The sequence below is a fragment of the Sphaerodactylus townsendi genome, linkage group LG13 (assembly GCF_021028975.2).
Source record: "Sphaerodactylus townsendi isolate TG3544 linkage group LG13, MPM_Stown_v2.3, whole genome shotgun sequence".
Lineage (NCBI taxonomy): Eukaryota > Metazoa > Chordata > Lepidosauria > Squamata > Sphaerodactylidae > Sphaerodactylus > Sphaerodactylus townsendi.
Window position 1 is genome coordinate 24,931,406 of NC_059437.1, and position 26,897 is coordinate 24,958,302.

A 26,897-nucleotide genomic window follows, 5' to 3' on the forward strand; every position below is an offset into this window, starting at 1 on the left:
CAGTTGTAGACTGCTATTTTAATTGATAACGTCTTGAATGCAATGGCAAAGTGTCATATATCAACCCATTAAATATAAATAATCATTTACCCTCCCCAGGGAGCTACAATGCTGTGAGAGGCAGGTAGGAAGGTTCTTAAAACAGAATTAACATGCTTAGGGGTTTCATCAAAATGTCACGGGTTCTGTTAAAGTAGCTACAACTCCCAAGATGCTTTGGGAGAAGTCATGACAATCAAACTGGTCTGACATTGATATAGGTTTACGGTGTAGCTGTTCTCCAGTACACATATGTTATTTAGACCAGTGGTCCCCAATCTTTTCAGCATGGTGACCCACAAGTCCAAATTTACTTGGTACGGTGACCTATCTAGGGCTGACCCAAGATTTGTTGGCATTCTAGGCAGATTATGACCTTTGGATGTGCAGTGAAGGGTCAGATTTGGTTTCTTAAATACAGGAGAGGGCAATGGAAAAGACAGGGGTAGCCAGTGAGATGGTGGGGGGGGGGGGGCTTGCTCATGACTCATTTTCAGAGGCTTCATGACCCACTTTTGGATCCTGACTCATTAGAAGGAATTCCAGCCAGATAAATAGGGAACTAGCCCCATCAGCTTTACCAGCATGGCCAATTGGCCATGCTGACAGAGGCTGATGGGAATTGTAGTTCCTGAACATCTGGAGAGCCGCAGGTTCCCTACCCCTGGGCTAGGGAATACGGCTTTAGATCCTGCAGTTCCCCTTTAAGAGATAACTTTTGGAATACTAATTAACATAAAGAGGGGACCTCTAAAATTAGAAATATAATAAAACAGAACTTCTGTGCCATTGTAAGGGTTGAGGTAGAGGCATGCCAACGTCTCTTTTTATATCTTTTGAACTAAGGGTTCAGAGTTAAAGCAGAAACACTGGTTCTTCTTCTAACTGCCCCTCTCCCCAATGCATGTTGGTCTATCTCACAAGCATGGTCTGATCTGCCCCACCCACTAGGTGACTTACTTAAGGGCCTCGCTTGATGTCCTCTTCTTAACTCAGGGAAGTTGATATTTTCCTATAGTACAGGTCTAAGGAACTGTCTACCTTCAAAATATTACTTTCTTATTAGGACTACATTATGAAACCTGTGATCCATCCCTCCCGCAATTCCCCCACAATGATGCACACTTGAAACACTTGCAGTGCAACCTTTAGCAAAATGACTTCCCTCTAAATCTGCTGAAGCCAATCAGCTTGGAAGGATGCAACTTTGCTTAAGATGGCACTGTTAGTACAGTCAAATATCAAGCAGATGTGTAGACAGTTTTATTGTTATTGAAGGAATACACCTCATACAAAAATGAGGGCCCTTGAAGCAGCAAAATTCTCATCATTCTCATACGCTGAAAGGCTGTGGGAGAGACGGCCTTTGAAGACACCTAAATCACGCAGCTTGCCAGATCAGGATTCAAAATATTTATCTCCTCTACAGGGCCAAGTTAAGATAAAGTGTTCAGCTATTTCTCAAAAAATGAGAATAAATAACCTAATAAAAAGAAATAGCCCAAAACCGTGGGAGGTGCTGCCATTTGGTCGCCATCTTGAAGCTTAGCCTGAGAATGACAAATTATATATTATTAGGACCCTTTTGAAGAGGTGAAAAATATGTCTTCATCCCATTTCCTGGGTCCTACTCAGAGAATGCCAGGCCAACATTGTTTGCATGTCTGCTTGAATGACACTGTTATTCAGCCCAACTCCAGCTGTAACCTCACCGGTCATTCATGACTCAACATGCTATCATGTGCCAGCAATGTGCTTGTGGTATTTATACTGGCTAGATCTCACATGCTTTCCTTCCTTACTTCAATCCTACATGGTTTTTGTCCATGCCATTCCCTTGATCCCCTGCATCGCCTTTTGGTGGTCAAAGGGCATCTCCATCTCCCTTTTTCCCAGCAGAAAAGCTGTTTGGATTCAACTTAGCACAGGCTTTAAGAACAGAAATCCTCACAAACCCAGTGAGGAACCATTTGAGTCACTGTGGAAATCCAACAGCGGAGCCTTATTTTAACAACAATTTTAAAAAATCAAGAGGCAGCTGCAAAAACTTTCTGCTGCTGGTTTGCAACCGAGCCTCAAACCCTTGGATGGAGCTCTTCTTCTCCCCAGTATTCAGCTGCTCCTACTTCTGCTCCTAATGCCTGCTTGACATTCCACTTCTGACTCTGTAGAAGTTAGGTTCAGTCATATGAGGGACACAACAGTTCACTGCCAAACTAACACAGTATTTCCTAGCTTCGCTGACTGCTCTCTAAGGCCTCCTGCTTGCTGTTCCTCCCTCCTAGCCAGCAGTGATCTCCTGCCAATTCCCATCCTCTATGTTCCTATAAAGATGTCTCTCTAAATTGCAATAATCACTACAGAGATCCAAGCATGAAACGGTTGAGTTGGAATTCATATGTGTGTGTGATAAGTACCCTCAAGTCGCTTCTGGCTCATAGTGACCCTACGAATCAGTCTCCTCCAACATGTCCTATCGTTTAATTCATTTGCTTACTTTTTAAATTTATACCCTGCCTATATGCAAGATCTACAACATGAAAACATCCCCACTGAAATGCTACAAAATGCAGCATTAAAACATCCCCATTAAAATATCAGGTGTCACGTGAGCCTTCATCACCTTTAATGGGAGCAGCATGTTCTAATCGTTCAGATCATCGTGTGAAGTCTCGTTTCAGTCTCCTGAGAAAAGAGAGCTGCAGATCAGGCTCATGACCTGGTATTTTTGGAAGCAAATCAGTTGTCTCCCAAGGCTCCAAACCCGCAATTAAATTCAATAGACCAATCAGTACATAGAGAGACTGTTATTGGGCTATGAGTGCCACCTGGTGGTCAATCCTTGTAAGAGAATCATATATTTGGGTATTCTTAAACCCCAAGGAAAACAAATAAAACTGAAAAAGAATAACGGGGCATTTCAAAATTCTCTCATAAACTTCCTCTTCTGGAATATGTGACCCTTTAGGCAGAAAAAGGCAGAAGTCTTTGGGAAGGCATGTTAAGACCCTTTATCCTTTTCCTGATAGGCAGGAGGTGGGAATGCAGCCTCTCTTCATCTCCCATTCAGTGCTCTGGATTCAGGGCAATGAATGAAAAACATACATTTTTTATTCAAGCCATTGGAGGGCGGGGCAGGGGGGGAGAGAAGCTTGAGATTTAGCACTCATTAAGAAGAAGAGGTTGGATTTATACCCCCTCCTCTCAAAGGCAGTGGTGGGATTCAAATAATTTAACAACCGGTTCCGGTGGTGGGATTAAAATAATTTAATAACTGGTTGTTGAAGGTTTTCATGGCTGGATTCAACTGCTTCTGGAGGGTTTTCCGGGCTGTGTGGCTGTGGTCTGGTGGATCTTGTTCCTAACGTTTTGCCTGCATCTGTGGCTGGCATCTTCAGAGGTGTATCGCAGAGGGCATCTTCAGAGGTGTATCACAGAGGGACTTCCTGCTGTGATACACCTCTGAAGATGCCAGGTGTAACATTAGGAACAAGATCCACTGCACTACGGCCCCACAGCCCAGAAAACCCACCACAACCAGTAATAAATGGTTGTTTACAAACACCATTTTAACAACCAGTTCTAGCTGAATCCCACCACTGCTCAAAGGGGCTTACAAACTCCTTTCCCTTCCTCTTCCCACAATAGGCACCGTGTGAGGTAGGTGGGGCTGAGAGAGTTCTGGAGAACTGTGACTAGCTCAAGGACACCCAGCAGAAATGTAGGGTGAAGAAACAAATCTGGTTCACCAGATAAGAGTCCACCTCTCATGTGGAGGGGTGGGCATCAAACCCTGTTTTCCAGATTAGAGTCCACCTGCTCTAAATGACTACACTACGCTGGCTCTCATTACGGATATCACCTATTTAAGGCAAACCCAGGGCTCCCCACATATTAAAAATGTCAGCTAGCTTAGCACAACGATATGGCGAATGGTCTCAGTTCGAAGATCTTGCTTAGATCAGAATTTTACCCAATTACATTTCACCTTGTACTTCTTGTATTTCCTGGCCCCTTTATACTGCTGTTTGTTGTATTTTTTCCTGTACTTCCAACATATAGTGATGGCGTAGTGAAGAATCACACACTGAATCTGAAGAAGTTGGCTCTAGTCTGCCCGAGTTCATGCTGGAGTGACGTTCTGCTAGTCTCCAAGGTGCCACAAAACTTGCATGTGTTTTTGCTGCAACAGGCAAACACAGCTACCCTTCTGCGATGTTTCAGACGCTGGCCTTCCTGCCAAACATCAAGCTTTACAGAAATGTTAGCTTTGCACAAACCCTGAGAAACCGTGGGACTTTTTCTTTCTTAAAAAGCAAAACAAAAAAAATACATTTCTATGTATGATGAGAAATCATAAAACCATTTAGACCACTACATAGTGCAGCTGAATATCACGGGACTTCCTTTAAAGTAGCCAGTCGCTGGTGGGGACCCTTGCAACTTTATACCAGCGAAAGGACAGGGCAGTTCAGCGGCATCTGAAAAGACAACAAAGTTTGCAGACATTGCATTATAAGAGTCATAACATACATGAATACAATCCAGTGACAGACTTTTAAATGAACCCATAACAGTGCTTACCCTCCATTTGTCCCAGATCTGTGGCAGAGGATCTGTTCCGAAGCAGAAGGTTCCGAGTTCGATCCTCAGCATTTCTACCTTAAAAAGGGGCAGCAAACAAGTCGGGTGGGGGAAAGAGTGTACCCAGAGCCACTGCCAAGCCAGGATAGACCATCCGAGGGTGGGAGTCAGGGTCAGGCAGCTCCACGTGTATCCAGCTCCTCCCGCACCGTGTCAAGTCTCACCAAGTCGTAGCGGACTTATGGCGACCCCTTCTGGGGTTGCCCAGAGGTGGTTTGCCATTGCTTTGCTCTGTGCATGTGCAACGACCCTGAACTTCCTCTGGGTCTCCCATCCAAATACTAGCCCGACCCCACCCGCCTAGCTTGCGCCTCCTCGAATAGCGGCTCAGCCTGGCGACCCTCGACGGCTCATAATCAGGGAGGCATTTCGGCAGCGCCGCCTCCTCTGTGTCCTCCAGAACCACCTCCGGGAGGCGGAGCCCGGTGCCGCTTCCTCCTCCTCCTCCTCCTCCGGGCCTGCCTGCCCGGTTTGGCCGAGGTCCCCCACCCGCTCCTGCGGAGAGGTCACCGCGCAGCGCAGCGGCTCTCCCGAGGCCCCGGCGATGGGGCTGCAGCGGCGACTGCGTCCCGCTGCTGCATTTCTGCTTGCGGGGCTGCTTTGCGCGGCCGGGGTCTTGCCGAGCTCGGGGGCTGCTGCTGCAGACGGGACGAGAGGAGTCCGTCGTCCGCCCGGAGGTACTGCTGGGGGCGAGGCTTGCGGAGGGCGGCCCCGCCTGGGGGAGTGGAGGAAGTTGGGGGGCTTTTTGCAGGCGCAGTGAAGTGGGTGGAGGGAGGAATCTCGTGTTTCCTGGGAAGCGCAAAGAGATCTGTTGCCTGTGTAACTTCACGAAGTGCAGCAAGTGTGGTCGGGGGAGCTTTTGGAGAAGAAAGGTCTGAGAGTTGGAGGTGGATGCACAGCACACGCCCATGCTGAATCCCTCCAGATGCACTTTATAGCCCTCTGATACCAGGGCTAGGATGCAGCATCAAGGGAAAGTAGGGTTGCCAGTGTCCAGGCAGTGGCTGGAGATCTCCTGGGTTGTTTTGGTCTTTAACCGGCAAACCTCCTGGGTTTACAGCTAATCTTCAGTTGAGGGAGATCAGTTCACTTGGAGAAAATGACTGCTTTTGAAGGGGGACTTTATGGCATCATGCCCCGTTGATGATCTTCCTCTCCCCAAACCTGCCCTCCTCAGCTCCATCCCCAAAATCTCCAGGTATTTCCCAGCCTGGAGCTGGCAACCCTAGGGCAAGGCTTTGGCTTTTGTAGCCCGCAGTTGGACCTCCTGGGCACCAGGCTGGCCACTGAAATAGTTTGCTGGTCTACGTGCACCGCTGGGCTGATGTTCTTATCAAGACCGGCCTGCAGAAATCCAGACGATTCCCATGCTAAAACCTCATATGAGGACAAAAACCGTGACTTTCTGGACTCCTTGAACTGCACAGAAAGGCAGGATAGAAATGTATGTATGTATGCATGCATGCATGGATGAATGAATGAATGAATGAATGAATGAATGAATGAATGAATGAATGAATGAATGGGTCCCCACGGAACCTTGCCTTGCTACTTCCCCCCCACTTATCGGTTCTGTGTAAAAGACTGGTATCTGGAGGGAGACGCCTTCTCAGGATTTGCAGAGCATAAGTTGGGAGATTCAGGTACTAACAGGTGGAGCTGGGCAAAGATCTGTTGCTTGAGAAGAAGGGGCATGTGATAAACCTGCATGCACTGTTTCCACATGAGGGTTGGAGCATGAAGAAGTGGGGTACTACACACTTTGGATTTGGTGGGGACCTGGAAGAGGAGAATGTGGGTGTTTGTTCAGATTCACAGCTGTGTAGGATGCCATATACCTGTTAGAAACTGTCTATGCAACAGGTGATTGCAGCCTTGCCTAAATAATGTTCCACAACATCACAGAAAGCTGCAAAATTAGTCTGTGGTGCCCAAAAATAGCACAGTGGCATTTGATCTTTCCAGAGCAAGATCCCACCTTGTCTGATGCATTTTTTGCAATTGACAACACAAGCGTTCTGTCTCTCAAAAAAAAGTTGTCACAAAGTGCCACAAAGCTCTGTATTTTAGAAAGCAAGCTAATTTCTTTACTTTAACCCCCCTCCCAGTTCACAGTTGCAGTCAGCATTTTAAATCGCTATAAAATGAGCCAATTTTAAACACATTTATGTATAAAATTTCTAGCCATCTATTCACAAAATTACTTGAGGTAGTTTACAGAAAAAATAATTGAAATATGATGTTAATGCTTTCATTTGAAAATGAAAGGAAACCATGAATATCTAGGCTTGTTGCTTCAAAACATATACCTAGATATATATCAGATTGATTACTTTATTATATATTGTTTGTTGTTGATGCTATTACTTATGTATGTTAACAAAGTAACAAAGTGCAAAAATGAAACTTAATAATAAAAAAGGATAACTCCTTTTTATAAAAAACAAAAAACAAAAAAACATATACAGCTGGACCAAGATGAGTTTCTTACGGTAACCTGCTCACTATTTCTTTCCCTTCTGGTTATAATCTCTGCACAAGACTGGACATACAATAAGATCAGACCAAATGATTGTCATAGCAAGATTTTGCCCTTGTCAACTGAACACATTGCCTCCTAACAATGCAGTTTATTTCAACAATAATGGAGCTTTAAATAAGTTAGTTGGATGGCGTTCCTCCTTTAAACTGTTGGTGTTCTTTGTGGTCTGCTTGTAGTAAGGTCAAGAAGTTAAATTTAGCTGCAGAGAAGTTCTAGTCTGTACATTGTTCTAAGCTAGTGCTGATAAATGGAGCTGAAGCAAACTCCTTTAACTTGTCTTTAGATTCTATGAACGTGCTCTTCATTGTTTCTGATGACCTCCGTCCTGTTTTGGGCTGTTACGGAGACCTTGTTGTGAAATCCCCAAACATTGACCAGCTGGCCTTGCAAAGTGTTGTGTTCCAAAATGCTTTTGCACAAGTAAGTGATAGAATTAAGGATTGCTGAACTCTTCTGTTCTGTGATTTCTTATAAGTATTATTTATTGTAATTAGTTGACTGCAAAAAAAGCACTGTTTGTGTGCTTTCTGATATTTTTCCACACTCACATTGCACATCTTTGCATATTGACAATATCTCATTTGTCTTCTGGAGAATGCTACGAGTTCTTTCAGTTATCCATATTGTGCATCCAACCGAAATTTGTACAATTGCTTTTTAAAGGGGGTACAGAAATTCATGGAAGATAGGTCTGCCAGTGGCTCTTGACCATAAATGGAACCTCTGTGTTCAGAAGCAGTCTAACTGAAAACCAAATACTGGGGACATATTACAAAGAGGACTGTTGTTTTCATGACTTGCATTTGGGCAGCCTCTGTTGACTTCAGGTGGGTGGATTTGATGGAGGGAGGAGAACTTCAGAGATTTTTACATGACTATTCTTCAGATTCCTTGAGAACTGAGTTGACTTGACTGTAACAGCTCAAGAATGCGTTCTTCTCTCCCCTCTTCTTTTCCAGCAAGCAGTATGTGCTCCCAGCAGAGTATCATTTCTCACGGGGCGCAGGCCAGATACCACCAGACTCTATGACTTTCATTCTTACTGGCGGGCACATGTGGGGAATTATTCTACGCTTCCCCAGTACTTCAAGGAAAATGGTTACATAACCATGTCCGTAGGGAAGGTGTTTCACCCTGGTAAGCTCTAGATAGGATCACAGCACTATGGGATCTGTTGGCAACAACTTTTCTGAAAGTGAGATGGCTCCGCTATTGCTAGGAGAATACCTCATCTGAGGTTGAACATCAGCCTGCAGTTTCTTCTCTGCTGTGTTTCCCCCCAGGGGTTTCATCCAATCATAGTGATGACTATCCATACAGTTGGTCTGTTCCACCTTTTCATCCGTCCTCTGAAAAATATGAAAACACGAAAGTAAGTGGACACTTTATTTCTGTCTAAAATAGGAGTGGAATAGGATGTTGGTAGGGTGAGGGGACTGTACCACAGGGTATTCAGGTGGGTGCTGTTTTGAGTAGGACTGTTGCTTGTAGAGGAGAATGTTATTAGTTCCCACCGTGTTGCAGGAGGAGAGTCGAGAGCAGTGCTTTTGGGGAAGAGGCATAGCTCCACACTTTGCATATAGAAGGTCCCAAGTTCCCAGGCACCTCCAGTTAACAGGTCTCTGGGAAAAATCTTTCTCTGTGCCTCAGACTTGGAGAATCACTTCCTGTCACAGGACCAGTGTTGAGTTAGATCAGCTGGCTGTTCAATTTAATATGTGATTCATATCAAATTGAACTGCCAGCCAATCTAACTCAACACTGGTCCTGTGACAGGAAGTGATTCTCCAAGTTTGAGGCACAGAGAATCTCTTTCATATGCTCCTACACGACAGGGTTCCTGTCCAAATGCAACTAGCATCCCTTCAATTATACTTTTTTTTCCTGTGCCATCATTGCAACTTTTAATTTCTTAAGGTTTGCAGAGGGAAAGATGGACAACTTCATGCCAACCTTCTGTGCCCTGTGGATGTTGCTGAGATGCCTGAGGGTACCTTGCCAGATATCCAGAGCACCGAGGAAGCAATCCGTTTATTGAAGATGGTGAAAGAAAAGAACAGCAAATTCTTCCTTGCTGTGGGATATCACAAACCGCACATCCCATTCAGGTACCCTCAGGTGAGAACGCTGTCTGATACTAGGGGTTCTGTTTCACTTGAAGGCCAACAAACCAGAAAAGAGAATTGAGTGGGGGATGTGAGTGTGGGTTCCTTGGCTTTGGCGACCTCAGCCATTAAGAACCAAACTAGCCCTGTCCTGAGCCAGATGAATGCTAAACTTGCCACAAGGAAGTTACCCACAAAACTGAACTCTAGACTGCTGTGAACTGTGGCCTGTCAGGACCTTCATCTCCCTTCTGTTTGTGCAATTCTAGGAAGGCGTTCTGAAGGAAGGCAGCACAGTATAACCCAATCTCATCAGATCTCAGGAGCTAAGCAGGGTCAGTACTTGGATTGGAGAATACCAAGTAAGACCCTGCAGAGGAAGGCAATGGCAAAGCAACTCTGCTTTTCATTTGCCTTGAAAGTCCTTTGCTGAGAATCAACTTGTAGCATTTATACATACTCAGTGAGAGCAAGAGATTTATTATTCCTCTGTTGAGCCAGCATGGTGTAGTGGTTAAGAACAGGTGGATTTTAATGTGGAGAACCAGGTTTGATTCCCCACTCCTCCACTTGAGTGGTAGAGGCTTATCTGGTGAACCGGATTTATTTCCACACTCCTACATTCCTGCTGGGTGACTTTGGGCTAGTCACAGTTCTCTCAGAACTCTCTCAGCCCCACCTACCTCACAAGCATTTGGAAGACAGCATCATTGATCAGGGGAAGCATGCATGCACCATACAGATGATGTTGTGCAGAGAGGAAGAGAAAGGAACTTGTAAGTCACCTTACAGGAGAGAAAGGTGGGGTATAAATCCAAACTCTTCTTCTTCTAAAGCACCTGTGGTAGTTACCTGGTGGTTTGAATTCAACTTTGTGAGTGCCAGGTTGTTTTGCCATAGAAAAGGAGGCCAAGGAGTCAACGTCATCCAGATGTGACGTACAACATCCTTTAGTTGGAATTAGAGTCCAGCAGCAGCTTGGATTTTCCAGTTCAGAACCCTGTAGGTTCGCCCTTTGCAGGCAGGGAGAGATGGAAAGGATGGGCAATGCACACCCAATGAAGGGAGAATAGCTGGCTGTCTTCCATGTTTATGTTTATCCTCCTTTATATGCCTTCCCAGCAACTGGTTTTCCCCTGCTGTTCTCTTCCCAGCTACAACAGAGAATTAGGATGTGGAGAAGGGTTTCCATGTGTACATGTAAGAGAAAACAGATGGCCAGTGGTCCTGGAAAGACTAATGAAATGTATTCCAGCATAAGCTTTTGGGAATTAGGGCTCACTTTGTCAGACATGTTGACGTATGGACCTGTAGAGTCAATTCTTTTATATGCGTGACAAGCAGAAATATGTGGTGTGGAAGTGATTTTTTTGTTTGTTTGTTTGATTTGGCATATCCACCATAACCATTATTGGCCCTCTTCCCTGGTTCTGGTATTGTTGGCTTGTGTTTTCATTGAATTATGTTAAGGATTGTTTTTAGTCAGATATTTTAAAGTTTTCATGTGCATGACCTCTGGGACCCTGATTGGACAGAAAGGCTCATGGAAAAGTTTAAAAATAAATGTTGCAAAGGGAGCCAGTTTCAAAGAAGATCTAATAAAAAGAGTAATTGGTTTACTCAGAATGAGAGAGGGCCACCCCAGCCATTAAAGAGGCAAAATAGGATTAACATAAAATGTAGTGCAGGATAAAACTGATGCAGTCAGATATGACAGAAGGATATGCAAGACATTAGTTTCCTCTCCAGTGAACGATGGCTTTAAGAATCAGCAGCAAGACCTCTTAACGCCTGCAGCGCATTCAAGTTTTGCCATAGCAAGCCTTACCTGATGTTGCACTGAACCCATTTTTCTTCACTCAAGGAATTTCTTGAATTGTACCCCCTGGAAAACATCACACTAGCCCCAGATCCTGATGTTCCCAAAGGATTACCTTCTGTGGCATACAACCCTTGGATGGACATCAGGCGTAGAGATGATGTTCAAGCGCTGAATATCAGCTTCCCTTATGGACCAATCCCAGAAGACTTCCAGGTAGGCGGGTAAGGGCCCTTCTTCGGCACCCCGGCTAAATGCATGTTAACTATGCGGCTGTGATCTGAAAGTGAGGAGGAGAGCGTCCCATAGCTGAAATTATGTAGCTTACATAGTTTACTTGATGCATTACCACTGCATGCCACTGCTGACTTTGACCTGTGCTAATATCAAATAGATTGGGAGCGTGCAAGAATGCGGCAGGAAGCTGAAACAGAATCCATACAGTCTGTTGCAAGGATGCAGCTGTGTGTTGTGGGTAAAACATTGGACTTAGTATCTGCAGCCTCAGGTTCAAAACCCTGGTCTGTCATGGAAGCTTGCTGGATGACTTTGGGCCTTCACAAGGGCTGCTGGGAGGATAAAATGGGAGGAGAGCAGACTAATGCACCCTGAGCTCCTTGGAAGAACAGCAGGGCATATATGTAGTAAATAAATAATAAGCACAGTGTGTGGGGGGGAGGCTACAGGTAGAGGAAGGAATTGGTGGCTCAGGGCATGTGGACATGGGGGCTACCTGGTTAGATAAACAGATGAGCCTGAACTCCCTGACCTCTTGCCCAAGGCCAGAGGGGCAAAAGAAGAAAATCGAGACCCTGGGAATTATTCAGGGAGATTTTCCCCTGACATCCAGCTGCAATCAGCAGTAAATTAATCCTTTTATAACCGGAATAAATTTAAGGGTTATGTTCTCTGACATATTGAAGGATATGTTCCAGCCTTTTCTTGTTAATAGGACAGCTACGTCAATTGCAAACAAATCGTCAGCCCAGAAATGCTGGCAGGCTCCTTGATAAATAGCTTCAGTAACTAAGATTTACTTGTCATCCCCCCCCTCACCCCCTCCCCCTATGCCTTTTGTAGCGGCAGATTCGGCAGAACTATTTTGCATCTGTCTCATACTTGGATATGCTAGTTGGGAAGCTATTGAATGCCTTGAATGACATGGGGCTCTCCAGTAACACAATTGTAGTGTTCACCTCAGACCACGGTAAGAACTCTGACCCTACTCATGATCCAGGCTACTGCATTTTGTTAAAGAATTCTCTCTAGGTACTAATACCTGTAGGTTCATATATCGTATCTGCTGCTGATATATCCCTCACCTATATATTTTTTCATTCAAGCAAGAATGTGGATTGTTTTGCAGTAGCATGAAGAATTGTATGCTGAGTTTGGTACTCACATTTAGAAAACAAAGCATGTTTCTAGTCTCCATGACTGTGATGATAATATTGAAAAGGTAACCCAGAATACCTTTTACCTGGCATTTTTGAAGCAAGGGTACAGTTTTTTTAATGGCGAGTGGCATCCTTCCAACAGTTTGTCTGCTGTCATATATTTTGCAGTCCCTTCGAGGCAGGGACCCTGATGTGGTACCCTTTTTGCATTTGGCAGAAAAGCCTTGGAATTAAGAGGTGTGTGTGTGGGGCAGGGGGGGGGGAGAGAATTGTGGAAGCAGATTTAGCATTACTACAAGAAAGCATTGCCCTACATTATTATTTCTTTCCATTACTACTATATTTAGAAAGCATTTTGCGAACAGTGTTTTAGCACAAATAAGCTTGCAGTCAGTTTTCCCAGCCTGCTGCCTACAAGTGCTTTTGTTAGTCATTTTTTTTCCTAAGAGAAAAAAGGAATTAATCTTTTCAAGAGTTTCCTGCTGCAGGCATTTGCACAAGTGCTTGTTGGTAAATCTGTGTTAGCGAGATCTGAAACGGGTAGCTTTAAAGATGTCAAGACCTGCTTTGCAACTCGTGGGTAGCAACACCATTAAAATTTAGAAGGAATGGATGGTTCAGAATGTGAATTTGCTGTGGTCATGACACCCAATTGTATTCTGAACCCGGCACCATTCCTTTGCAGGTTTTCTGCAACTCAGAATATAATCTGACATAGAGAACTCCTGGCCTGCTCCTCTCATATCTCTGGTCTGGGGCAACAAATGCAGTAAAAACAATCTGTATGTCTAAATAGCCTTCTTTCTTCCCTTGCTAGCATTGGGAGAGGTGGTTCCTTTAGGACAGGGGTAGGGAACCTTTAGCACTCAAAGAGCCACTTGGACCCGTTTTCCACGGGAAAAGAAAACACTTGGAGCTGCAAATAATTTTTGACATTTAAAATAAAGATAACACTATATATATTGGGGGTTTTTTAACCTTTTACTCCGCTCATTCTGAGAAGCGCATGGATGTGCCCGCCCTGCTGCCTGCAGGGTGGGCAAGGATGAAGCCGGCGGCTCGGCCTCGTTGGCCCCCGGGAAAGCACCCGCCCCGCTCCAACGATGGATGGGCCGGCGGCTCGGCTTGTGGAGCCACAGTGCAAGGGCAGAAGAGCCGCATGCGGCTCTCGAGCCTCAGGTTCCCTACCCCTGCTTTAGGGAAACTGTGTCCATGAAAGTTGATGTTCCTGATAATGTCATTATCCAAGATTCCAAATTTTAGAGTAGGGCCCCTTCTGCACACTTTCAGTCCACTTTCACAACTGTTTGCAAGTGGATTTTGCTATTCTGCACAGCTGCAAAGTGCATTGAAAGTGGATTGAAAGTGCATTATTCTGCATGTGCGGAAGGGGCCTAGGTTTTGAAAAATATGTAGCTGTTTTCACGTTTTGGGGAAAATACTTTTGTTTTACGGAGCCTGCTTCCAAATTGAGTCCATGGAAAGATCACCTGTTACTGTTTGTGGGTTTGACTGTGACTGAAGTGATGACCTCTGTCTTCATTGATCCTTGATCTCCTCTAGGGTGGTCGCTGGGTGAGCATGGCGAATGGGCCAAATACAGCAACTTTGATATTGCAACTCGGGTCCCACTCATGTTCTATGTCCCTGGAATGACAGCTCCTCTTTCTCACCCAGGAGACAGAAACTTCCCTTTTATTGACCTCTTCACCCAGGTTTCGACACCTCTACCCCAAGGTAAATTTCCGACATTTAGGATAGCAGGTGCATGCTTGCTATCATGGTGGTTCTTTTTGATGGTCGTCAAAGAGTTTAGAGGTGAGGTTGCTTTGATGGATGGCTGAGAGATTTGCAGGAATAATACTCTTTTCATTCTAATTATCTATCTCTCTGTCATCATTGATCTTCCTCTTTATCCAAGGAAGGCACACATTCTGCTTCCTTCTGTTTTATGTTCCCAGTATTTTGAGGTTGGTCGGGCTGAGGGATGGGGACTGGTTCAAGATTATCCAGTGAGTGTCATGGCTGAGAAGGGAAAGCACAGTTATCAGGCAGTATGAGTCTTTCCCCTTTAGCACAGTATTCTAAAGCACTCTGTCACCACCATAAAGCTTGTACCACTCAGTGTAGTGAATTCAACATAGCATAGTGATTAGAATGTTAGACTAGACCAAAGGAACCTAGGCTTAAATCACTACTTGCGATGGCTAATGGATAGCCTTGGGCCAGTCATTTTGTGCTTAACCTACATCGTAGCGTTATTGGTGAAGATGCAGTTGAGGAGGGGAGAAGCATATTGGCCACCTTGAGATCCTTGGAGGAAAGGTGGGATAAAAATACACTAACGTACACACGTACTTACCCACACAAATAAGTTCAACAAGTTGATCTGCTAACAACTTCATACTCTTGTTTAACTTCTTCCATAACTCTCCCCTTCCCCATCTAGGCAAACCCAAAGAAATGGTTGAGTTGGTGTCTCTGTTCCCAACACTTGCTGAGCTTGCCGGATTAAGAGTTCCCCCTCCTTGCCCTGTGACCTCATTTCAAATCTCTCTCTGCACTGAGGGGCAAAGCATGGTGCAGTATTTCCCGCCCACCAAAGGAGAGCATGAGAAGGGCAGAAGTGAAGGCGAGTTCCACAGGCCACCAGTTGCCTTCAGCCAGTATCCACGTCCTGGTGATACTCCTCAGCCGAACTCTGATTTACCGCTCCTTAAAGATATAAAAGTGATGGGATACTCCATGCGGACAGATACCTACAGGTGCACTCTATGGCTGGGGTTCAATCCCAGCAACTTTTCTGTGGACTGGAATGACATTCATGCAGGAGAGTTTTATTTTGCAGAAAGTGACCCTAACCAGGACCATAATATGTACCAAAGCGAAAAAGACAGCCATTTTGTCAAAAAGCTTTGCAGGATCTTGGAGCACTGAGATTGGGACTGGCCTCTGAAAATAACAGGTATATTGCTTGTTTATATGTAGTTTTGGGGTATACGTAAAACAACTATAATCCCAGAGTCTGCTTTCTGGGGTCTCTTGGATTGCACTTTCTATTTGTATGGAATAAACTTGAACACATCCTGCATTCTTGTGTTTTTGTTCCTAAAAGTACTTCTTGTCCCCTGTTATTTATGGGGTGTTTTAAAAAAAAAAAGCAAAACTTTTTATCAGGAGATTTCAAAGTGATGTAGAAATAATATCTTAAAATATTTTATTTTTAAAGAAAAGATTCCTAAATAGAAAGAAAACAACTGGTATATCCACCCACAAAATCAGTTCATCACTTTTTTAAAGGCTATCTATAACAATTGTTTATTCTGATCTGTGGAAGGCTAGTTTGAATGAGGGGATTCTTAAATTCTGGGGCATCTGCTGCAGAGATTTGTTCCTCATAGAGGCCACTCTAGTCTCTGAATGAGTTGGACGTAGGACAAGGATTTCTCTCCTGATTTCAGGCTTTGGGGAAGGTGGCAAAAGGCTCACAGCAAATGTAATCCTTAATTTATAAAGAAATGATCTCCGTCCCCTTTGTTTTTGCATCCTCAACTTACTTTGTTACTCCTTTGAAAGTCTCCTGCCGTTTTCTTGAGCAAAGGTTCTTCTTGGACGACATGCAGCAAAAGGAAAGTGGCTGAGAAGGGCAGTTTATTCTATGAGAAATCTCCTGGTCCGACTCTCCCATCAACCCTTAACTCACAAGATGGCCTTTTGTAAGCTGCTTTCCTCTGTCTCTGCAAGCACCCAATCTTTATACAAACTTTCCACTTGTCCCACAGGGCCTGGGTCCGTCTGGGGGCTTTATACAAACTTTCCCTTTATACAAATAACCCTTTCCACTTGATCCCAACTGGTACATAGATTTGCATGCATAATGGAAGAATATTTTCTGTTTATATTTATGGTGTGCCACATTGTGGTAATGAGCCTTGTAGAGCAGATCACCCTGGACTAGTAAAGTATACCCTTTATCCCCTTCCCCAGTGCTTGGGGCCGTGGCCTCTGCTTATGCCTGCAAAATGGGTGTAATATGTGTGCAATCAGGGATATTTAAACTGCACTGTAGGTGCTAAGTTTTTTTAAAATTAAGATCTATATATAACATTTTTAAAGGGATATACAGAATAAGTGTCCAAGGTGGAAAAATTGTGAGTGGCCATCTTCTTACCTTGCATAATTGAGTAATATGTAAAGTATCATGACAGTAACGCCTCAGGACTGTCCACTTGCCCATTCGTTGAGGATTCACCAGCTGCCATGACGAACCATCAACCGATGGGCATGCAAGGTTCCATCCATTGGTTGAAGGTTCACCAGCCAATCCCCCTCCCACCTTCCTCTTGACCTAGGAGCGTGCTGGCTGCGGTAGGCATGGGGCAATGGTGGCAGGCTGCCCTCCATGCCGGCCCAGCAAAAGCCCTCCCGCTTTCACCCCTGCCCTCTCCCAGCTCCAGATGAACCCAGGCCCTGTGGGACAAATGCAACAAATCGCCCTCCTGGCCTTCCTGCTGTTTGCATAATGCCCTCCCGCTTCCTCCCTCTCCCAACCTCCACACGAAGCCAGGCCCGCTGCTCTCCTGCCAGCCTTGCACCCACCGCCCCATTCCCCTACTAACTCTCCCCCAACCCAAACAGAAAGGGGGACCCACCGTCACCCATCTGATGTCCTTACTGCCCTCTTCTGAGCCTCAGACCAAGCCAGGCCTGCCACTCTTCCCTGGCCCTGGCACCCACATCACTCTCCCCACCAGCCATGCAACAGCCCTCTCGCTTCCCCCTCCTCTCCCAACCCCCACACAAAGCCAGGCTCGCTGCTTTCCCGCCAGCCCTGGCATCCACCTCCCCATTCCCTCCAAACCTCCCCCCAACCCAAACAAAAAGGGGGACCCACCGGAATGACGGAAAGCAGCAACCTTTGGTGAGTCTCGCTTGGGTGGATGCTGATGCTGGTGTGGGGGCAGACTCCTGGTGGGGAAGAAGGGAGGGGGTGGCCGATCCCAGCCCAGCCCTCCCTCCTGACTTTCTAGAGCCCATTTTATTTAACATTAAAATGGACTTTGGTGCTAGTATTCTTATATTTCCCCATAGACTGATCTCCCAGTTACCAGAAATTTGCTGTGTGTCGTTTTCTCTGAGGGCCGCTCCTCTCCCCTGGTCTGACTAATGTTCTGTGTATAACAGCCCTTAAACAAATACAAACTACATAAATGATGCCATTAATTTGAGTTTTATGCTCCAGGAAGGCTGAGCAGCTGGGTTTGGCCTTGTCAAAACCCAAGCCTAATGCTTGATTGTTTACTGAAGAGGAAGCAGGGGCTGTTATGACTTCATTAATAACAGTATAGTGCTCTCGCCAGCACACACGTGCAGTTCAATCCTTTGTAGGTTTACTCAGAAATAAGTCTAATTGAGTTCAGTGTGACCTACTTCTAAGTAAAGACAGATTTAATATATTCTTTGTTACTAGCAAGGGCTACCTGCATTGAGCCCACTAAAACAGGGAGGGCAGGGTATAAACAAATAAGGAGTAACCAAACATGTTGAGGATCTCAGATATGCTAAGATTGGCATCCATGCTGTGACTTACAGTCAGTTTGCCTTCTTTGGGTGAATCTGTCCATTTTCACTGGTCTCAGCAGGTAATCTTTGGCCTGCAACTGTCTCCTAGCCCATCTTAACTCACAGGCTTGTGTGAGGATATGTTGGTCAACCTGATGTTTTTTAAAGGAAGGGCAGGATATCAAGATAATTTCATTGAAACTTTGTATCAGTCATCTATATAATTCAAATCTGATTTGGAAAGGAAGGAAAGTAATTGTCCACCAGAGGACAGCAGTGGCTCAGCTAACAATTCCGATCATTTTCACAATCTTGATTCTGTCAGTAAACTATAGTTTCTTCCAACAGCAAATGTATCTTTTCCTGTTAAATCTTGTAAATTAGTACATGCCTGGTCACCAATGGTGACTCAAAATTTCACTCAGGAAAACTTCTTTAAACCATAAAGCAACTAGTTCTTTTTTTTAAGTTCCTTTGCAAGTCCTAGGAGCACCACAAATGTCAATAATGTCACAAATATGTGAGGAAAGTGCATTAGTACACATTCTTATGGTCTAGAAAATTGCATGGGCTGATTTGAATGCCGATTTAAAGGGAATACAAAATGCACCATTTATCCTGTGCGAAAATGGCTTCATTTTAAAAGTCAGTGTTGGAAAAGGGGATTAAGGGGAAAGGGATGATTCCTAGGTGAGCAAATTGAAGGGAAACAATGGTAGGATCTTTGCAAATTCAAATAGAATTGGTTCTTCTTTGAAAGATTACTGTGGCTCTATATCTAATAGTTCTGGGGCAGACACACATACACAGCCATCTTACTTTTATCTGAAGCTCCCATATTGCCTCCTTTATTTCCTTTGCAGAGTCCGAATAAGCCTGTAAATTGCTTGTTGATATGTTCTGAGAGCTTTGGAGCAGAAGCTATTCAGATAATCATTATTCCTGGACTAATATAGTGGGGGAAAAGATCTTTGTCTCAGTGCCATAGCTATTTTCAATGCAACCTTTGATAAGAACATAAAAACACGAGAGCAGTCATGTAGCACCAAACTAATTCATCTAGTCCAATAATCTTCAACCTTCTGGAATCTGGGACCTACCTTTGATCCAAGGGGGCAGCATGGGACATTGGTTACATGTAATAGGAAGAGGGGGAACCAAAGTTATGACCTCACTTGTATCAAGTCTTGGGCAGTGGGCAGCAGATCAAGACAAAGTGACTAGGAAACAAGCTGAGCACCCAGGATATATCACAGGGGTTAGAGAACCATAGAGAAATATCTTCCATTGGCAAGTATTCTTGCCATGCCATTTTACTACTCAGGCTTACCATATTCTCAGGCAAATTCCTACACCTCTCAGTCCCCTGCTCTTGATAATTAGAGAAGTAGAAGAAAAACTGGGACCTGGGGGAGCTCCTGGAGTCTGACTCAGAAGGGATGTCAAATCCATTGATACTCCACTTGGAAGGGACATCACATCCTCCATGCTGCTGTAGAAATATCTTCAATCTCTGTGATAAAGGGTGTGATAAAGCGATTGGGGAGATTCCTAGAATGCCATTTGGAAGTGATGTCTTATTCCCTCAAAACTCTACCCTCCCCAGCCCCTCCCCCACCAAATTTACAGGCATTTGCTGGTGTAGGGCTGGTGATCTTAAGTAGTAAACGGGGTGTCCTTGCTGCATGTACACTAACAGCAGGTCCTTTCAAGAAAAGAGTGGCTGTATCAGTTATATAATGACCCAATACTCAGGGTTTTATGACACAGGGCTCTATGGGCCCCAACCCATACGCTGAAGTCCAGGTCTAGTCTAGTATGCAGTTTCCCACAGCCAGATATCTCAAAAGGCCTCCAAGCATGGGGATGATGGCCAAAGCCTGCCCCTGTAGTCTCCCAGAAAAATGGTATTGTGGTACAATATTTCTGATCATGGAGATCATGATTGTAGTTATGACTTTGTTTAATCATTTATTATTTTGTTTAAAGCTTCCCCCCAGCCCTGCTACAGCCTATGACTGATGGAGAACTCTAAATAAGATTATGGTCATCACTACATCTATGTGGTAATACAGTTCATGGGATAATTATGCATGCTGTGTGTCCTGAGTCTACTACCCATTAGTTCCTTTGGGTGCAACCAAGTTCTGTGGAAGATCACCAGCTTATGAACTGACTGTCTATGGCAGCCTCTGCCAGTCCTTGGAAAACATGATTTTTAGCACAACCATCCTTCCTTCAAGAAGCTCTGGACGCTGCCATCACCACAACCCAATGAATTAGGAATAGACAGAGAGATCAAGATTGTTCCAGTGTCATCCTTTGTGGCAGTCGAACCTAGGTCTTTTTGGACCAAGTCCAATACAAACATAGCTCTGATTTTATTTCAGGTCTCTCCTGATTGCCACATGCATGCTATTTGTGCTAGCAGTTTGCACAACAGACTTGCAGAGAGTTGTCAGGGAAATCAAAAGGTTTCATAAGCCACTTGCTAGAAAAAATGTGCAAAATCCACAGTAGGGCTTTATTTCAATATTGCTTCCTGCATTTTAGGGTATGTGCTGGAGCACCTTTATGTTTAGAGTTCCAAAACCAGTTCGTATATCTTATTTTAAACATCCCCCAACAACAGCACCAAAATGTGTTTATAAAGTCAAGAGCCAGATAATGGTAGTTTTCCAATGCTGCCTCTGCTAGCAGGACAGGATGTGTTGTTCTTTAGGTCAAAATGGTCTCCAATAACAAGCAAGAGAGCACACCAAGAGCAATAAAAATAGACTACTTGGGGAGAGCAAGAGGGAAAGAGAGATGCAGAATGCAAAGCCAGCAACATAAAATAAATGAGATGCCACTGCTAACCCTCTTTCAGGAGATGGCTCGGCAACAGCTGGAGCAAAAGGCATCTGTCTGCATCAGCAGAATTTGCTACCTGTCTGGCAAGTGAGGAGCAGCCACACAGGAGACTCTCGAGTTAAGCAGGAAGCAGAAAAAAGCAGAGTCAACAAACAGCCTTCAGTTAATAAACCAGCATGCGAGTGAGATTAACTTCATATCCTGGTCTCTTCAATTACTGCAGCTCTTCACTGGTACAAGACGTAGTGGCCAAAACCAAATTCCCCTTTCAAACTCAATTAAAAAATACCCCATAATCATGGCTCTCCGGGATCTTGGAACAGGACGCAAATGACGGAAGGATGTGGGTTAGGAGTACTAGGATATTTATGGTTTGCAAACTGAACTTAGTTTAATTATCTGCCGGCTGCTCTCACTGGCATGACAGACTAAAAGCTCAGTTCAGTTGCTTGCCCAGTGAAGTCAGTCACTGTGAATTGGTAACAGACATTGACTAGACAATTCAAATCAGTAGTATTTATTCTGTGGTTCATGAAGAGCCAAAGTTAAAAGTACCACTGACAAAAGAGTCACATGGCTACCACATGCTCTGTGTTCCATTCCACCAAGAACAAATATTAATATTAAATATGCAACTATAATCCTTTAAAATTACCAGATTACTTCTAAACATTTAGGGATCCATCATGTTGAATCCCAGCCAACTCTGGTGTATCTTGAGAAGGGGTTCCCAACTTTTTTGGCGCAGCAACAAAATGGCTGCCACAAATGGTTGCTGCAGGAGGCGGAGCCAGCCACAACATGATTGCCTCAGCTTAACTTCCGTAACACTGTGCAGATCTTTGTTAAAAGCAACATTTAAAAAGTCTGCCTTTCCAATCAAATCTCCAATAGTCAACCAGAAGCCTTGCTGGGCAAAAGCCCTACCTGGCCCCACCCTCTTCCTAAAAACACTCAATTGGGACCAAAAAAAGTGCTGGTGGAGCCCTAGTGCCCACGAGCACTCCACTGGGGCCTCCTGGTCTAGAGTGAGGGAAAGAACTTCCCTTTCTGCCTTTTCACTCTCATCTCAAAAAGAGAGACACATTTCCTAGAGAACAAGCTGGTCATAGAGAAAGAGAAGTAAACCCACCACCCTGGGTGGCTTGCATGGTGCTGATGACACTCCCAGCTGCCACAAAACTACCCCCCACCCCCGGTGAATTCAGCTGCCTGTGTGCTTACCTCAGGTTTGGATTCTGAGCTACCGTGACATCAGTCTAACAGCCATTCTGACAACATAGTAGGATTTTCCTTGGTGGAGGAGAGGAGGACAATATTTGCTAATGTCTCATTCCCACGTCAGACTCCCACCTCTTCCTGGGGATCCACCGATGTGCAGGAGAACTATTTCAGGGGTACAGAAGACTGACATGGATGAAAGACCACCAAGGAAGGCTTCGAGAAAAAGGCACTGGCAAACGATCTATGCTTCTCACTTGCCTTGAAAACCCCTTACTGGGGTTGCTATAAATTGCAACTTGATGGCTCTTAGGTACATACAGAAGGCAGCAGTGGGCAAGGAAACTAGGAAATTGCCTTCCACTAGCCCACAGACCAACAATCTATTACTCCAGAGCAGGGGTGTGCAACCTGTGGCTCTCCAGATGTTCATGGACTACAATTCTCATCAGCCCCATGCTGGCAGGGGCTGATGGGATTTGTAGTCCATGAACATTTGGAGAGCCGCAGGTTGCACACCCCTGCTCCAGAGCCAAATGTGACTCAGTATCGCACCAAATATTGCTCTTTTTAAAAGAGAAATCATTAAATATATTGGAGAAGTTGGTGAGATGACAGACTCAACAGTATATGAAGAAAGTGGTAGGCAAAGATTTTTATGGGCTTTTTAGAAACGTTTTGCTGACAGGGAAATGATAGAGATGGACAGTTGCTAATCGTCCAAGTGTGACCCACGTGTGGATTTATGCCGCAGCATCGAAACAGTTCCAGAGAGTCTTCCTATGTCTGTTTATTACTTATTGTGAGATCCTGTGTGTGCCACTTCCGAATTACGACCTTGCAACAACTGGGATGCTGAAACGTTACTCATTATTAATCAGTGTGTCAGTTATCAGCAATTCTTAAGTCATACATTTTTCAGTTATGCTGATGGACTTTCTTATACTGCCCTAATCTCTAGCTCTGAATGCTGATGCTGTTTGGCTCTTTGATTATAAAAGGCTGCTGACTCATATGACTCCTCTCGGCCTGCTTAGGATCTAGGCAGCAGATGGGGCTTTCCCTCCTGTTCTCTCCCCTCACGAAGTTAAGGCTGCCTGGGGCAGAATGGTGCTTATTCTATGAGGGGCCGGCCGGCCTTGTAGTGTTGGCCTTGGCCTTGTTAAAAGCCTGATGGCTTCCTCCCCTGAAACCGAAGCTCGGTTTGTGAGAGAAACAAAGCTTTCCAGGATTCTTTGAAAACAGAAAAGATCTTTCTCTTTCTCTTCCTCCTTCATCTCATTTCATATTTGGCTGCTTTTGCCCTGGGGCTCGCCTCTGATGCTGCCCTCATTACCATGGTTCTTTTCCTTCAGCCATTATCAAGCTGGGCTACCTCTGCATCCTCCCACGGAGTCAAAGGCATATTTCCTCTTATTGGTCTCAGCCAGAGGAGCTGCAGCAAATTTGGATAGACCAACAAATTGGCTAATTAAAGTGAGGGATAGTAATCACATTCCCCACTAGGCTTATTTTGATCTCTGTTGCTGTTCTTATCTTACAGGTGAGAGCCTCAGAGCCAAAGTGAAAAGAAGTGAAGGAATATAAATATGGGGAAGACAATGGGACCACATCCACCACTAGAAATATTATTTTGAATAAAAGACCGATTGAAATTAATGGAAAGCCTGCAAGAGCACTGCTCCTTTTCATGGCAATAAGACATGCATAGAGATGACATCTCTCTCTCTTTTTTTACATTTTTATTCTGCCATTTCTTTGATGAATTATCTAGACAGGCAAGGGGCCCACAATGAATTGAAGAAGATAAATGACTGGAAAATCCATCATCATCCCAGCTATCCACCCAAACCCATATCCAAACCTGCACATTTCCTCTTCAAGAATTTTCTAAGCTCCCAGGGACTTGAACATCTAATGCCCTCTTTTCCTTAGCTAACTTTCAATTGATCTTGACATTCAGTCCCTCTTAGCCTGTTCTTGCAGGGTTCCTCCACCCCACCCCCTTTATGTTAATTTACAAAGTCCTATTTTTTGCCGGGAGGTTCTGGAAGCTAAATTTAGGCTGCTAGGAAAAAGGTTAAAATCCAGGATCCCCAAGGTGGCATTCTCCGAAATGCTACCTGTTCCACGCTAGGGCGAAGCTAAAGTTTGATAGATGACAGGGACTCCACCGTGGATGAGAAGGTGGTGTAAGGCAGAGGGTTTCAGCTTTGTCAGGAACTGGGGAACCTTTTGGGATAAGGCAGGCCTGTACAAAAGGGACGGGCTTCATCTTTAAATCCAAAAGAGGAACCAGGCTGCTAGGCTCTCGAACGTTAAAAAGGTGGCAGAACAGCTCTTTAAACTGGATCCTTGTGGAAAGCCACAGGAGCTTCGCAGGTGACTTCGGTTCGGAAATTACAGGAGTCCATGGGGATGCAGACAGAGAGGGGAGGTTTTTCTAAATCAACCACATGCAAGCGAGGAGAGCATAGCAAATGATAAGTGGATAGTGTCGCGAAGTACAAAAGGCTAGAGGGCAAATCACATAAATCCCAGGTTAGGGTATAGATACGAGTGATAACAAGTGTCTCTATGCTAATAGTAGAAGCATTCAACCCAAAATGGGAGCTGGAGTATTTGCCAAGAGTTTTGAAGGAGAGACATTGATATAGTGGGCATCACAGAGACATGGTGGAATGAGGAGAACCAGTGGGATGCTGTTATCCCGGAAGGTTACAGGTATTCTTGCTACAGGAAGGATAGGACAGGGCTTATTGGGGGTGGGGTGGCCTCTCTACACCAAAGCAGGAGCATAGTGTCACATAAAATAGATAATGCAGGGGGAGCTGATTCCTCTACAGAAGCACTGTGGATATCAATACTTTAGGGGTGAAGCATAGTTTAACAGTAGGAATATATTATCGTCCCCCTGACCAAAGTGCACAAGAGGGGATCTCTGAGGATGGAAAAAAGAAATTAGAGAGGCCAACAAAAGCAAAAAATGCTCGTGGTAATGGGCGAATTTTAACTTATCCCCACATAAACTGGAAAAATGTACGTTCAGGTCAGGTAGTGCAAGGAGAGAACATTCCTGGATATGCCTTAAATGACTGTGGCTTAGGAGCAGATGGTTGTAGAACCAACCAGGGAGAGGTGGATCCCTGTGATCTAATTCTATGTGGGACTCCAGGACCTGGTGCGGGAAGTCAGTGTTGTTGAGCCGATAGGGAAGATTGAGCAACCACAATGCGCTGAAGTCAGATCTGTGGCATCTCTGCATGCTAACAAGTGACAACTTACTAAATGTAGCTTAAGCATTTGCCTTCAGAAAGGGAAATTTCTCAAAGCATGAGGGGGAAAGCTTATGGTGCTCAGCGAGGGAAGCTGAAAGGGAAAATCAAGAGAGTCAAAAATGTCCAAGGTGCGTCGGAGGTTATTTAAAAACACAGTCCTTAAAAGCTCTAGCTTCGGAATGTGTTCCACATGGTTAGAAAGTGCTGGCAGCTCCAGTCCAAAAGAAAGCCACCTCATGGTTAACAACAAGGAGGTTGAGGAAATTATTAGGAAAAAAAGATGTCTTTAGGAAAAATGGAAGTCCAACTTAACTGATGAAGAATACCAGAGAGAACACAAAATGGTGGCAAAAGAGAAGCAAGTTAGCTGTAAGGGGAGGCAAAAGCGATTATGAGGAACGCGACATTGCGAATGAACATCAAGACTAGCAACAAACAGTTCTTTCAAGTACACTGCAAAAGCAGGGAAGCTTCAGCTAGGGAAGCGGTAGGCCCATTAGATGATGAAGGAACAAAAGGTGTGCTAAAAGATGACAGGGAGATTGCAGGAGAAGCTTTGAATGAATTCTTTCGCATCTGTTCTTCACTCAAGAGGAGGTGGAGGTGAAAATTCCTGCACTCCGAACCAAGCTTCTAGGAGGTGAATCCGAGGAACTAGCCAAGATAGTGGTAGACAAGATATGAAGAAGTTCTTGGCAGCCATTGATAAATCTAAATGCTACCAAATCCCCTGGCTCCAGGGATTGCATTCCATCCAAGAGTTCTTAAAGAGCTCAAGCATGAAATTGCTGATGTTCTTCACATTAATATGCAACTTATCCTCTGAAATCCGTGGCTCCATCCCTTGGAAGACTGGAAGATGGGCCACTGTCACAACCAATCTTTAAGAAAGGGTCTAGGGGACCCAGGAAATTACAGGCCAGCTTCGGGGCTCTTGACATCTGTTCCTTGGTAACATTAGTAGAATCTATCATTAAAAGATAAAATTATTAAAACAATATGTAGAAAAGCAAGACTCTGCTGAGGAAGAGTCAGCATGGCTTTTGTAGAGGCAAGTCCTGGTCTTACTAAACTTTACTTCATAGAGCTTCTTTTGAGGGTGTAAACAGACATGTGGGATAAGGGGAACCAGTGGACATTGTCTACTCTTTGGATTTCCAAAAGGCTTTTGACAAAGTTCCTCACTCAGAGACTGCTTGAGAAAACTCGAAAGCAAATGAAGGAATAAGAGAGGAAGTCCTCCTATGGATTAAAAAAAACTGGTTGAGGAACAAGGAAACAAAGGGTGCGGGTATAAAATGGGAAGTTCTCACAATGGAGAGATGGGCAGTGGGTGTCCCCCAAGGATCCGTTTTGGGACCAGTGCTCTTTAACTTATTCCATAAAATGACCTGGAAGTAGGGGTAAGGGTAGTGTGGGTGGCTAAGTTTGCAGTGA

At 44.6% G+C, this 26,897-nt stretch overlaps 1 protein-coding gene and 1 long non-coding RNA gene across 2 annotated transcripts; one reads left to right on the forward strand and one right to left on the reverse strand.

Annotated features, from left to right (window-relative positions):
* Positions 1 to 1,280: 1,280 nt before the first annotated feature.
* On the reverse strand, positions 1,281 to 3,261 carry LOC125443030. Its single transcript, XR_007246064.1, has 2 exons — positions 2,663 to 3,261; positions 1,281 to 1,589 (listed from the first exon to the last, which is right to left on the reverse strand). It is a non-coding gene; the product is annotated as an uncharacterized LOC125443030 (long non-coding RNA).
* A 1,880-nt stretch (positions 3,262 to 5,141) lies between these two features.
* On the forward strand, positions 5,142 to 15,637 carry IDS (iduronate 2-sulfatase). The gene is made up of 9 exons (XM_048514886.1): positions 5,142 to 5,360; positions 7,509 to 7,645; positions 8,185 to 8,362; positions 8,509 to 8,597; positions 9,143 to 9,343; positions 11,195 to 11,365; positions 12,230 to 12,356; positions 14,110 to 14,283; positions 14,996 to 15,637. Exons 1-9 carry the CDS (start codon positions 5,228 to 5,230, stop codon positions 15,481 to 15,483), a joined length of 1,698 nt encoding a protein of 565 aa, XP_048370843.1. The 5' UTR covers positions 5,142 to 5,227; the 3' UTR covers positions 15,484 to 15,637.
* Positions 15,638 to 26,897: the final 11,260 nt, after the last annotated feature.